This window comes from Tasmannia lanceolata, unplaced genomic scaffold (genome assembly GCF_043159265.1).
Source record: "Tasmannia lanceolata isolate RefF3 unplaced genomic scaffold, GAP_Taslan_0.1 ptg000037l, whole genome shotgun sequence".
Taxonomy (NCBI): domain Eukaryota; kingdom Viridiplantae; phylum Streptophyta; class Magnoliopsida; order Canellales; family Winteraceae; genus Tasmannia; species Tasmannia lanceolata.
In genome coordinates, this window is record NW_027518714.1 from 59,610,194 (window position 1) to 59,624,440 (window position 14,247).

A 14,247-nucleotide genomic window follows, 5' to 3' on the forward strand; every position below is an offset into this window, starting at 1 on the left:
AAGTAAAGCTGAATGTCGCACAATGTGGTGTTGCAACGTGGCACCCCTCTATACATATAACTTCTGCGTATAGCCCCTTTTAAGATAAAGGGTAATATACACTGCACTTCTGTGTATAGAAAAGGAATTCTGCAACATGTTATTTATTTGCTCCTATCTAATTAGAATAAATAGCTATTTTTGTTTTGCAATATTTTTTTGCTAACAAACCTCCTTCCTATCGGTTGAGATGTGTTTTTTGCTAACAGCCATAAGGCCGGTCAAAAGGCATTGAGATTTGATCCCAGAAATAAGGAAGAAATATCCTCTTTCCATAATAAACTACTAAACTTCTTTTTAAAACTTCAATTCCACACCCAACTCAAACGAATATGGAAACAATGTAAATCAGTAAAAATTATCCAATTTCCTAAATATTCTCCTTTCATTAATTAAGAAGGAATCCCTTAATTCTCTCTATAATCCCATAAATCCTCCAACTTTTAAACGTAGAATCAAAGGTAAATTCCTGAAATTTCACTTCAGATAGATAAACTATCTTTATTTCCACTTTTCATGCTTTGAGCCAAAGGCCAATCGAATTCAAAAGATTCTTTGACTACTTATCCTCTTCCTGCTGCTCTATCAAAACACAGCATGTGCTCTATCAAAACATCCCATGGGTTTAAAATGGTGGGCCCCACTCTATCAAAACAATAAGTATAAAATGGCAGGGGCCCATCCTGTGCATTAGTTTGGACCTCAAATCATTAGTTTTAAAATGGCAGGCCCCACCCATAAAAAATCTTTGACCCGTGTAACAAAGGGAAGTAAAATATGAGAGTAGAGTGCCATTATCAAATCAAAGAAGTGTGAATCCCAATCCCCAAAACTACTCACCTATTTGTTTGTGTAGAAAAAATCAGAATGTTTAGAGCAAAAAGCGGTTAGATCGCATTGAGAAGCGGGCAGTCTTGGAAAACCGAGAGAAAATCACATCCCTGCAACACGTACGTACAAACAAAACATCCTCATACACGTGTGAATATCTGGGCCCATCAAATTCCACGTACCACTTCAGAATCTCTCTCTGCACAAAAAAGTTTCAAAAATTCTCAAAACAAACCCCGTAAAATACTAATCTCTTTTCCAAACAAAACCCAAATCAGACCCCATTTCTCACACCTCTAAACAAAAACCAACATCAAAATCTCTCCTCATTAATCAAAACCCATTTCAAAATCTCTATGTTTCTTATATTTGATGCTATTTGAAACTTGTTTGTTCTTTATATAAAGAAACTCAATCTAGTCCTTTAGAATACTAATCTCTCTTCCAAACAAAACCCAAATCACACTCCATTTCTCTTACCCCAAAAAAAAAACCAACATCAAAATCTCTCTCCATTAATCAAAACCCATAAAAGAATTCTTTATATAAAGAAACTCAATCTAGTCCTTTGGTATATTCATAGTGTTGATATTTTTGAAATGGCTGGAAATGAGTGGATTAATGGGTACTTAGAAGCAATATTGGATAGTGGGGCATCAGCGATCGAAGAACACAAACCCGCGCCTACCTTGGCCTTGAATGTGAGAGAAAGAGGGCATTTTAATCCCACAAAGTACTTTGTAGAGGAGGTGGTAACAGGGGTTGATGAGACAGATCTTCACAGGACATGGATAAAGGTCGTGGCCACGCGAAATACTCGAGAACGAAGCAATCGCCTTGAGAATATGTGCTGGAGAATTTGGCACCTCGCCCGCCGCAAGAAACAGGTATAAAATTCTTCATTTTATGATAATTTTTGTGAACATTGATTTTGATTTTATGTTTTTTTTATTAAGTGCATATGTCTATAATCTGTGATATGGTATTAGTTTGTATAATACATATTGTAGGCAGATCAGATTGGGAGTTTAAAGTAATGGTACTTTTTCTTCTTCTTATTATTATGACTTTTAGTTAATCTTTTTTTTTTTTCATTTTGTATTTATGGTTGTAGGGAGTTTTTATTCAGATGAGAGTTATGAAAGAAATTGTTTTTCAGAATGGGTAATTTTTTTATTTTATTTTTGAAATGTAAAAAAAAAAATTAAAGAATTTTTTAACCTATTCTTGATTATTTTAACTCTTTTGCTGAGTAATTAAATAATTTTATTCTAAGAAAAATAGCTGATTTCTTAATCTGTAATATAATATTATTACTTAAGTGTAAAAAAAACTATTTTTCAGAATGGGTAAATTTTTTTTGAAATGGGAAAAAAGATTAAAGAATTTTTAAACCTATTCTTGATTATTTTAACTCTTTTGCTGAATAATTAAAGAATTTGATTCTAAGAAAAATAGCTGATTTCTTAATCTGTAATATAGTATTATTACTCAAGTGTAAAATATATTCTGGACAGATGAGATTGGGAGTTTAAAACTTTATAAACTGGGGGTTGGTTAATTTTTAAAGCATTGGTACTTTTTCTTCTTGTTATTATTATGACTTTTAGTTTACATTTTTTTATTAGTTTGGGTGAAGGAAGTTTTATTCTGATGAGAATTATGAAAGAAATTATTTGTCAGAATGGGTAGATTTTCAACCTGTTCTTGATTATTTTAACTCTTTTGCTGAGTAATTAAAGAATTTGATTCTAAAAAAATAGCTGATTTCTTCCCAAGACTAGTGATATTTCTTTTTCAGTGCTATATTTCTTTATTTCTTTAAAAAAATTCAAGCAATTTTAAACGTTTGCATGAATAATTACTAATTAGGATTTTTTGAAATAAGTAGATAATCAGTCTGTTGGTTGGTTTAATTCTTCCTTTAGTAGCTCAAAAGTTTGAATTTAATGAAAGATGGTTGATTTATGAAAAACTGAGGACAGGGAGCATCAATAATGGGAGTAAATTGTAAAAAAAAAAAAAGGTTTTGCCTTCAACTTCTATAGAGATTTTCTAGGCAATGTCATAAAAGTCCATAGACTTGGGGCCCCTAACCACTTGAAGTTATTAGCATAAAATCTTATATGCAAATGGTTTTGAAGTTCAATATTATAATTAATGGCTTCCAAGAAGGTCTTAATGTATTCTCTGCAAGTAAGATTAAATTAGAATAATCTTAGTTGCAAATAAGGACCAATTTTGGCGGCATCCAAAGAAGCCCATACTCTACGTGCTGGGTTTCAGAAAATTATATTTGATTTGAATGCATTGGTGATTTTTGCAATGGTATTTTTTGGAGTCTGATAATATTGTCATGGGTGGGCGAGTAGTTGGAATGGGAAGATTTTCAGCGGCTGGCAAACCGGAGGTGGGAGCGGGAGCAGGGGCGCAGAGACGCAACCGAAGACATGTCCGAGGACTTGTCAGAGGGAGAAAAGGGGGACGCTGTGATGGAGATGGTGCCTGGTGAGACCCCAAGGAAAAAGTTTCAAAGGAACTTCTCTGATCTCCAATTATGGTCTGATGATAACAAAGGGAATAAACTCTATATCGTTCTCATCAGGTACATTAATTCTATTAAGCCATATTATGGAAAGTCTTGATATATTTTATAAATTAACGCAATTTTATATTCTATGAGAATCTCCCTCTGTTTCATCGAATTCCTATTTAATGTGATTTGATATTCTATAAGTATCTCCCTCTGTTTCATCTAATTCCTATTAAGAGTTGGAAACTGCCATTTAGAAAGGATATGTAACACTTAATACAATTTCTCATGTAAGAAATCAATTCAACTCCTGAATCCTTTGTTTTTCGGCTTTTAAATGAAATCATAAATCATTCCAAAAAAAAAAAAAAATGAAGTTATAAACTTGAAGAAGTAATTGAAACTTTAGAAACCTGTTTGGTTTCAATGGAGTTTCAATGCATTGGGGTGTGTGCAATTCACAAGTAGAGAATGATATCTTGCAATTAGCAAGGATTTTTATCTTGGTGTGCCTATTATGCTGTGTTTTGCTCTCTTTTTTTGTGAAAGAAATACAGGATGTTTATGGTACCGTTAGTCCATTGGATTGCTTTTTGCTGTCATTGTGGCAGAATCTAGGATCTTAATGCAGCTGAAATGGTGGTAATTGTGAAATAGAGTATTCTAGGCTTCTGAAAAGGTTACCAACTTTGCAAGACCATATGGGGTTTAGTATCAGATTAAAGGCCCACATCATATGGGCCTGGAAATTTCATTCATAAGAATCAAATGATATTTAAGTTGCAATGCTATCACCTGAGCTTTTGCTGCTGATAACAGCCCACCGGACATACGGTATCGTATGTGTACCAACATGTTTTGTATATTCACAATTTAATATGATTATCCATTAATGGATTGTAGAGTAATTTTCTTTTATACGCCTAACAATTTCTATGCCGATGGCCCAATATACATGTTTTCCTATGGTCTATAATCTTGGTTTTGTAACATAATATAGTGGATGATATTACTGCTATGGAATTTATGTGGGAAAAATAATCACTGAAAATCCTGTCTCTTTAAACCAGTTTGCATGGTCTTGTCCGTGGAGAAAACATGGAGCTGGGCCGAGATTCTGATACGGGTGGTCAGGTACCCCTATTATTCTACTATGAATCAAATATGTGATGCTTAGATATGGACCGGACATATAATCAATATGTTTGATGGAATATTCAGGTGAAATATGTGGTTGAACTTTCTCGAGCGCTTGCTATGATGCCAGGGGTGTATAGAGTGGATCTTTTAACACGGCAGATATCATCACCGGAAGTGGACTGGAGTTATGGTGAGCCCACAGAGATGCTAACCTCAGGTTCATATGATGCAGATGGAAATGATGTAGGGGAGAGTAGTGGAGCTTATATTGTTCGGATACCTTGCGGTCCAAGGGACAAGTATCTCCACAAAGAGCTACTGTGGCCTCATATTCAAGAGTTTGTAGATGGTGCTCTAGCCCACATTCTTAACATGTCTAGGGTTCTGGGCGAACAGATAGGTCGAGGACAGCCGGTTTGGCCCTATGTGATTCATGGACATTATGCAGATGCCGGAGATAGCGCTGCCCTTCTCTCGGGCGCATTGAATGTCCCTATGGTTCTTACAGGTCACTCTCTTGGGAGGAATAAGTTGGAGCAACTTCTTAAGCAGGGTCGCCAGTCAAAGGAGGACATAAATGCAACTTACAAGATAATGCGGCGGATAGAAGCTGAAGAATTGTCTTTGGATGCTGCTGAACTTGTCATCACAAGTACCAAGCAAGAAATTGATGAACAGTGGGGATTGTATGATGGTTTCGATGTTAAACTCGAGAAGGTATTGAGAGCCCGGGCTAGACGTGGAGTCAATTGTCATGGCCGCTTCATGCCAAGGATGGCGGTGAGTGTAAACAATTTTTATGCACTTATGTTGTCTTCCCATTTATTTTAATTTTTTTCACTACGCATGAAATGAAATGACACCCAAGTTATAAGCACATGAAACTTGCTCGATGCTATTGCATGAACAGAAATGTTAATTAGACCACTGTTTAGAAACTAGCCGAGTTATTCGTTTCCCTACCCGAGTCGACTCGGCATGGCCTTGCTGATACTCAGTTGATGCAGTCATAACTTGCGAGAGTCAAAGGAGTTTTAATTGACTGTAGGGAAAAAACGCGGGCAAAATGCGAACTCAGACAAGAACACGGTCAAGTTAAAAGGGAGCCGACGCGGGGGAGTCCACAATGATGCTGGGAGTTTTAAAACTATGGGTTTTACCGTTTTCCCTGTTCTTATCCAAGTCTGAGTTTTACCCTACCAAGGGAATAAAAAAATTCCTTTGACTTGCCCAAGTCTGAAAAATTATTCCATTTGTCATTGACTTGCCCGAGTCGAGTTCTTTTTACCATGGTCTAGTTTTCATCCGATTTTGAGTTTTCTAAATACTGAATTGCGGAAAGAAATCATCTACATGTTAATATGTTTCACATGATCTCAGGTTATTCCTCCTGGTATGGACTTTAGCAATGTTGTAGTTCAAGAAGACACATCTGAAGTAGATGGAGAACTTTCAACCCATGGAGAAATTGCATCACTTATAGGTACCGATGGGACTTCACCCAGGGCAGTTCCAGCCATATGGTCTGATGTAAGTGCCTTCTCTCAAAACACTTATTAACTATTCCCTCATCCCTATTGCTGTTTGCTCAACAATCCATTGTTGTAGGTGATGCGCTTTCTCACGAATCCTCACAAGCCGATGATTTTGGCCTTATCAAGACCAGATCCTAAAAAGAACATCACCACTCTCTTGAAAGCCTTTGGGGAGTGCCGTCCATTGAGAGAGCTCGCAAATCTTGTAAGGATTCACACTCGTAATTCAGTTTCCTTTATGATGAGTTTAGTGCTTATATAGAACATGACCAAGGCTTTGTATGCAGACGTTGATAATGGGAAACAGGGATGACATAGAAGAGATGTCGTCCGGTAATGCCAGTGTTCTCACAACAGTTCTGAAGCTGATCGATAAGTATGACCTATATGGGCTGGTGGCCTACCCAAAGCATCACAAACAGTCCGATGTTCCGGAAATTTACCGTCTTGCAGCGAAGTCGCGGGTTCGTACAATTTAATGCCTTTTTAAATTTGATTCTTTAGCTGAACAATTAATGAAGGAAACATTTGACAGGGAGTCTTCATAAATCCCGCTTTGGTCGAGCCTTTTGGTCTTACCTTAATTGAGGTTAGTTTTTGTTATATTCAATTCTCAATATCCTTTGACTTCTGTTAAGAAAATGGAAATCTAATCCATCAATTGGAAATGATGTAGGCGGCTGCTCATGGGCTTCCAATGGTGGCTACTAAAAATGGTGGTCCAGTCGACATTCATCGGGTAAAAATAGCCATAGCCTTATCATTTGCAAACAATACTACATGTTCTTTTTTTTTGTTCATTCCAAATGGTTAGAATGAGACTCTTTTTATTGTTTCGATGATTTTAGGCGCTGAACAATGGATTGCTCGTGGACCCACATGATCAAAAAGCCATTGCTGATGCACTACTAAAACTAGTCGCGGAAAAGAATCTCTGGCATGAATGTAGAAAGAATGGGTGGAGAAATATACATTTGTTCTCGTGGCCGGAGCACTGTCGCATGTACCTAACAAGGGTAGCAGCTTGTAGAATGAGGCACCCACATTGGCAGATGGACACACCATTAGATGACATGGCTGTTGATGAGTCCTTAGGGGACTCTCTCAAGGATGTGCAGGACACTTCTCTCAGACTATCTGTTGATGGTGATAAATCTTCCCTCAATGGCTCATTGGAGTATGATACTGTTGAATTGGAGAAAGTCGCCGCTGGAAAGGGAGACCCTGAGCTCCAAGACCAAGTTAAACGGATCTTAAGCAAGATTAAGAAACCAACATCAGAAGCACAAGAAACAACAGATAGTGGAAAGAAACCGCATGAGAACATGCAAAATACAGTAAACAAATACCCTCTTCTAAGACGACGAAAGAGGCTATTTGTAATTGCACTAGACTCCTATGATGAACAAGGAAATCCCAATAAGAATGTACTTCAAGTCATACAGGAGACTTTCAAGGCTGTTCGCTCGGACACACAGACATCTAGATTTTCGGGATTTGCTCTGTCAACAGCCATGCCGATCTCTGAAATGCTACAATTTTTGAAATCAGGGAAGATCCAAGCGACTGAATTTGATGCTTTGATTTGTAGTAGTGGCGCCGAAGTGTACTATCCGGGTACTTATCAGTGTATTGAGGATGAAAAGAAGCTCTGCCCGGACCCAGATTATGCATCACATATTGATTACCGGTGGGGTCGTGACGGACTAAAAAGAACTATTTTGAAATTAATGAGCTCACAGGATGGTAAAGGCAGTAAATCTGATGATTCAACGAGCACCATTGAGGAAGATGTGGAATCAAGCAACGACCACTGTCTCTCATACTTGATTAAGGATTCCACCATGGTATTTTATTTATAAGCTGTTTTAAGAAGCATTCAGTTGAATACAAAGAAATTTGGTTTGGTTGGTTTGCCTTACATTCAATGCCACTGTTTCTTTCAGGCAAAAAGAGTGGATGATCTGAGGCAGAAGCTTAGAATGCGGGGTCTCCGGTGCCATCTGATGTACTGTAGGAACTCTACGCGGTTGCAAGTTGTTCCTCTCCTCGCATCTCGGTCACAGGCACTCAGGTATGGATATACATAAAATCCGAGGATTTTAGTTTGTTTGAATTGCGGCCACAACACCGCAAGCGTTGAAGAATAGATGATTAAATAACACCAACTATAACAGTTAAGCTTTTGGAGTAAGTGGTTGTTTCACATGGTATTAGAGTTATTAGGGGTGGCCAGAACCGAACCAGAACCGAAGAACCGAAGAACCGAACCGGAACCGAACTGTAAAAAAATATTTTTGGTCCGGTTCGGTTCCACTGATGAAGAACCGAAAAATTTCGGTTCGGTTCCGGGTCTAATGTTCTCGGTACGGTTCTGGAACCGAAGAACCGAACTTTGAATATATATATATATATAATATTTTTATATTCTATTATATATATACTTAATAATATAAACTACTTATAATATTAATAAGTAATAGTTAATACTATTCTTATAATAAGAAAGTAACTTATATTATAACTTTAATTAAAAGTTTTTATAAATTATAATTAATAATTAATAATTAGCCATTAGAACCGAAGAACCGAACCGGACCGAACCGATTATTTTCGGTCCGGTTCGGTTCGGTCCTACTGTGTACTACGGTTCGGTTCGGTTCTTACGGTTCATGGAACCGAGAACCGAGAACCGAAAAAAAATGAACCGAGAACCGAGAACCGAACCGGTTGGCCACCCCTAAGAGTTATTGCCTCATGGCAGGTCTTGGGTTCAAAACCCAACAACCCCTAAATATCCACGTGAATGGCCAACCCAGAAAATGAGGGGCCACACGGGAGGGGGGGTTTTATAAATGATTAAATAGCACCAACTCTAACAGCTTAAGCTTTTGGAGTAATTGGTTGTTTCACAGTAAGCAAATTTACAAAATTCTCCTAAGAATTGAAAAGGAAAAAATCTTGCACTTAAAAAAAAAACTATATATGTGTGGTACATAGAAAAGCACATGCCTTTTTTTCAATTTTTTTCCAAAACTCTTCTAGAACACTGAATTATTCCTGAATCTGAACTTTGTAACTGAGATCACAAGTGGCAAGAGATACGATTTTAGACTGTTTATTCCATTTCTGATGATTTAACAGGTACTTATTCGTTCGATGGGGGTTGAACGTCGCAAACATGTATGTGATTTTGGGAGGAACAGGTGATACGGATTATGAAGAACTGATATCTGGGTCTCACAAGACAGTGATTCTGAAAGGAGTGGTGGAAAAAGGATCAGAAGATCTGCTGAGAACAGTGGGGAGCTACCATAGGGACGATATTGTTCCTGGGGAAAGCCCACTCGTCACCTCTACAGATGGACATACGGCCAATGATATCTCAAATGCGATGAAAGAAATCTCCAAATTGTCGGCTTGAGTACAATGAAGGAATACTCCAAATGGTGTAGTAACAATTACTGCTAAGTTGCAGAGAAGTTACTGTAATTTTTTTTTCCTGCGATTAAACGGAACAGGTACTATCTGGTCATGAGAATTTTCTGCTGGGTATCTTAGAAAACTTGCTTCAAATCTCGTAGTTCACAACTGAACTGTAAAATTATGTGGTTAAATGAAGAAATTGAGAACTACTTGCTCATAATTCCTGCAGAGCTACTTATTTAGCCAGCATATGCAGGGTGGTGTGTATGGACTCAAAATCAAATAATGAAAATTATGATGTTTTACCCTCTACAAATTCTGCCAATTTACCTGCCATTAGTTAGTTTATCAATACTCGCCAACTTGAAGTACAGTGTCGGAATTCATAATTGTGACCTCTATTATATTGTCCGATACCTTTGCTGGTGATATTACTAATTCTGTCTTGTCAGGTCTAATGGTTACCATTAGTGTCTCTTAATTCTTTTTTTTTGAAGCAGAGAGAGAGACAATAATGCCTACAGTAGAAGGAAGGGCTAATCAGTTGTTCCTAAGCATGGCAATATTAGCAATTCCTTACTCCAAAGGTTTTAACTTTTAATGTTCAATCATGAAGAAAGTTCTCTGAATTTCTTTCCTTGGAAAACATTTTTACAAGTTTTGTTAAGGCCCTTTTTTCAGGTAAAATTTATTTCAGCTATAAATTTCGATTAAAAAACATTAGAAAGTTTGACCTGATATACATTCAAATAAAAAAGGGTTAACAAACCTTGGAGAAATTAGTTTCCAAAGGAAAAAAATTCATAAATTTTTTTTTCTGGATGACAGACATGAAAAAAATTTCTTTTGTAAGGTTTGTTTTATTTTACCTTAGCAGTGTTTTTTTTTTTTTGGATTTTGAAAGGGGGAAATTTTTTGGTCTAGTCAAGCCGCCATATTATTAAGACAATGGAGCTTCAATATAGGTCTCTCAAGTTGAAAAATCTTTGCAAAAATTCTAGCAAATAAGTAAATAGAGCTTGAGTTGATCAATAGAAAATAGAGAATTAATGATTTAGGGAACTAGTGGTGGGTTCAGAGTTTCAAAGTAGAGTTTAAATTTGAAATAGGGTGAGAAGATTGAGCAAACATGTGTGACTCACATATGTGCAAGTTAAGCTAACAAAATGACCAAAATGACATTGGACCCAAAATTACATTTGGTCCTCACTAAATCTCTTAAATAATAAAAAGAAACTAAACAAAATTAGCTTTCAATAAAAAACACTTTAAATTTAACAAGAATTTAATATTAGAATTTTTGATGTCTTATTTGGGCTGCAAAAGCCCCCAACTTATTAAAAACCTTACAAATTTAAATGTCTCTCTATATGTATGTCGACACAAATCTCACGAAATTCAATAACACAAAATTCAGGACAAATTACAAAGAAATTTGTAATTAATAAAAATGTGGTACAACTTTATGTACTCCTCTAATTAACGATCAAAGTGATGAAGACAACGGATGGTGTGGTGAAGACGAAGGCGTTCACAATGTAATTCTGGTTCCACGGTGTTTGAAGATGTGTGAACTTCACTCCGCGCTTGGCGCTTTATCGGCTGTGGGCTTGATCTTCCTGTAAGAATTCTTCAAGTACTTGATTGCTTTTTTCTTGAGCTTTTCTTCTCTTGGGACCTTTCTCTGGATCTTTCTTGGTTTTTCTATCTTCTTTGCCTTCTTCCCTTTTGTGCTTCTGTCTCTTTGCTTGCATTCTATCCTACAAAAAGAAAGGAAAAATCATTATATACACCTTCCACACGCAATAACTACCCGCAACCACTTTGCATAGTGGTGTAAGTGGTTGTGGGACCCACTGCCTCTTTGTTTTGGGTTTTGGGGTGGTGGATTGAACTTGAATTGGTGGCCCTTGGGCTACCAATCCCATTTGGAATCAACTAAGACCATCTACATTTAGACCCTCTTTAAGGGTGTTGGGCCCACTTAAGAAAATGGGGGTGATTTTGTAATTTGATATGGACAAATTTTTTTGATGTCCACAATGTATTACATACTTTAATTGGTTTTCACAGTAAAATTGAAGCAACCAAAACATCCATATCATATTTGTTTTGATAGCTACCTTGCGATTGATCTCGGAGCTCAAGGTTGTGACGCATTGCATCCCTCAATCGACTCGACCCAACTCCGATCTACCTATCTGACTGTCAGGATCCTTCTAACCAATACATCTTCAGCTATGCTGTTTTTTCTGACTATGGTGATCATACTCTTCGGTTGCAGAGCTGGTCCTCAATTTGGAAACCAGAGGCAGATTGTTTCCTTTGGCCTCAATTGAAGCTTTAACATCCAAGAAAAAGAGTACACCACACTGTTTACAAGTTCACCAATAATCCCCACATGAGCAAACCCCATCCTTGAAATGGTGAAAGCGCCTCACATCCCTCACAACAATCTCTCTATCAACAATCTTAGAAATGAATCTGGTAGCATTATGGCAATCCCCACACACTCTAAGGTTCTTTGTAATCAAAATTCTCGTTCCAGGACCGGTGTTTAACAGTGCAAAAGCTATAGCCAATCTCTCACTATGATTACACAACATTCTCTCCTTCATCTCCTCTTCAAGATCATGCAACACAAACTCAGTCTTAGGAACATAACCCATTTGCCTCATCTCAAAATCCAACCTCTCCAACATTTCCATAATCTTCTCATTTTGAGGATGGGTCTTGTCTTCCATTAGAAAAGCATGTAATTTTCCTTTCACTTCTACTACACTGTAGCCTGGTACTTTTTTCATTCCAGTCTTTTTCATCACTTTCCTCACTTGAGCAACTTCATCCCACTTTCTAGCTGCTGCGAATGTGTTTGAAATCAGTGCATAGATTCCCGGGTCATCGGGTTTTAGTTCAAGAATTTTCATTGTCACTAGCTCTCCAAGCTCTAAGTTTCGATGATTACGGCAACCCGAAAGTAGGGCCACCCAAATTGCAACCCCTGGTTCAATTTTCATAGATTGGATCAGCTCATGGGCTTCTTTGACGAATCCTGCTCGAGCCAAAAGATCGACCATACAAGCATAATGTTTCTCACTTGGCTCGATTTTGAATTCTCTAACCATGAGGTCGAACCAGTGTCGACCTTCTTCTACTAGACCTGAATGACTAAAAGCTGATAAAAGAGATGCGAAAGTCGCTTGGTCTGGTTTTAATTGAGTCTTGTTCATTTGAAAGAACAGTGAAAGTGCTTCGTTTCCACGGCCGTGGATTCCATAGCTAGTGATCATTGCATTCCAAGAGATTGAATCCCTCGAGCTTATTCGATCAAAAAGGAGGCGGGCACTTGACAAACTCCCACATTTGGAGTACATGTCGATCACTGCGGTACCTGAAATCCTATCAAATTCAAGCCTCCTTGCAATGAATCCATGTATAGATTTCCCTAACTTCAAAAACCCAATTTGGGAACACGCTAATAGCGCACTTACAAGTGCCACCAAATCTGGTTTCAACCCCTCATCTTGCATATCAATTAACAGTCTAAGCGAATCTCCGGCAAACCCATTTTGAGCAAAACCAGAAATTAGAGCACTCCATGAAACCACATTTCGATGAGACATTCTCTCAAATACATGGGAAGCAAGATTTAGGAACCCATTCTTTGCATACATGTCAACAAGACTAGTTTCAATGACAACATCCATCCAAATATCTCGTCGTATCATATACCCATGAACAGAAAGACCCAATTTCAAATCCCCAAGATTTGCACAAGCCTGAATCAAACTGACCATCACAATACCATCCCCTTCTATTCCCTCATTCTGCATTCTCCGATAGATCCCAATTGCCTCAACTGCCCGGCCGCTCTGTGCAAAACCCGTAACCATAGTCGTCCAAGAAACAAGGTCCCTCTTAGGCATTTCATCGAAAACTCTCATTGCTTCCTCCATCTTCCCACACTTTGCGTACAAATTCAAAACCGAAGACCCAACAAAAACATCATCTTTGTATCCAAAATCAATCGCCCGGGAGTGGATCTCTTTGCCAGTCTCCAGATCAAGCAAATCCGCACATGCTTTGAGAGAAACAGTAAAAGTCGAGCTATCAGGACGGGTTCCATCTAGAATCATCTGGTGATAGAGATTTAGGACTTGGGTGGGAGAATTCTTATGAGAATAAGCTATGATTATGGCTCTCCATGTGGCAATGTTTCTTTGCGGCATCTCATCAAACACCTGGTTAGCAGAATTAATGTCGCCTGTTCTTGCGTAGGAGGCAATCAACTGGCCATTGGAATTGCCATGAATTAGATTTCCAGTTAAGAGCATAATGGCGTGGATTTGGGCCACGGATTTTGGGTTTTTGCAGGCGGCAAGGAGAGGTTTTGGCCATGGCGCAAGAAAAAAACCAGGCATCTATTTTTAAACAAACTTTGGCGCGCTTTTGGACATATAGCCGTTGGAGAACAATCCAGTTCTATGGTGCTTGTTGCGTAATACGCACCCTGCGTATATTAGCGAAACGAGTAGCCAATTGAAATTTGGTTGAAATTAGGTGTTTTTTAGAGTTTGAGAGGCGGGGCCCATTTTTATAACTAGATATGATCAGCGCCGTTGATCTTATTAGATAAAGGGTGGGAAATATCAAGGGCTAAGTTCTTTTATGGGAAACCCCAAAAGGATCTCTATAAAATCAAGGTCTAGGATCATTCAATGGGGAGGGGACCAGCAACAATGG

At 37.9% G+C, this 14,247-nt stretch overlaps 2 protein-coding genes across 3 annotated transcripts; one reads left to right on the plus strand and one right to left on the minus strand.

Annotated features, from left to right (window-relative positions):
• The first annotated feature begins 924 nt into the window (after nt 1–924).
• SPS3F (sucrose phosphate synthase 3F) lies at nt 925–9,820 on the plus strand. The gene is made up of 12 exons (XM_077373315.1): nt 925–1,757; nt 3,243–3,475; nt 4,474–4,537; nt 4,625–5,323; nt 5,924–6,073; nt 6,152–6,283; nt 6,366–6,542; nt 6,614–6,667; nt 6,755–6,817; nt 6,927–7,925; nt 8,025–8,152; nt 9,223–9,820. Exons 1-12 carry the CDS (start codon nt 1,470–1,472, stop codon nt 9,500–9,502), a joined length of 3,267 nt encoding a protein of 1,088 aa, XP_077229430.1. The 5' UTR covers nt 925–1,469; the 3' UTR covers nt 9,503–9,820.
• Nucleotides 9,821–10,782: 962 nt separating this feature from the next.
• Nucleotides 10,783–14,193, minus strand: LOC143860003 (Tetratricopeptide repeat (TPR)-like superfamily protein). 2 transcript variants are annotated; one of them, XM_077370511.1, is made up of 2 exons: nt 11,628–14,193; nt 10,783–11,259 (listed from the first exon to the last, which is right to left on the minus strand). In XM_077370511.1, the coding sequence occupies exon 1, from the start codon at nt 13,923–13,925 to the stop codon at nt 11,889–11,891; it is 2,037 nt and encodes a 678-aa protein (XP_077226626.1). In that variant the 5' UTR covers nt 13,926–14,193; the 3' UTR covers nt 10,783–11,259; nt 11,628–11,888. The 2 variants fall into 2 exon arrangements, with proteins under 2 accessions (XP_077226626.1, XP_077226625.1); XM_077370510.1 differs by having other exon boundaries at nt 10,783–11,264.
• Nucleotides 14,194–14,247: the final 54 nt, after the last annotated feature.

What these genes read in the sequence shown, in the direction of transcription:
- SPS3F (XM_077373315.1), top strand. Translation starts at nt 1,470, where the DNA reads ATGGCTGGAAATGAGTGGATTAATGGGTACTTAGAAGCAATATTGGAT. An exon ending in CTCTATATCGTTCTCATCAG is followed by an intron (nt 3,476 to 4,473) that starts GTACATTAATTC and finishes TCTTTAAACCAG; the next exon opens with TTTGCATGGTCTTGTCCGTG. An exon ending in GTCCAGTCGACATTCATCGG is followed by an intron (nt 6,818 to 6,926) that starts GTAAAAATAGCC and finishes CGATGATTTTAG; the next exon opens with GCGCTGAACAATGGATTGCT.
- LOC143860003 (XM_077370511.1), bottom strand. Translation starts at nt 13,925, where the DNA reads ATGCCTGGTTTTTTTCTTGCGCCATGGCCAAAACCTCTCCTTGCCGCC.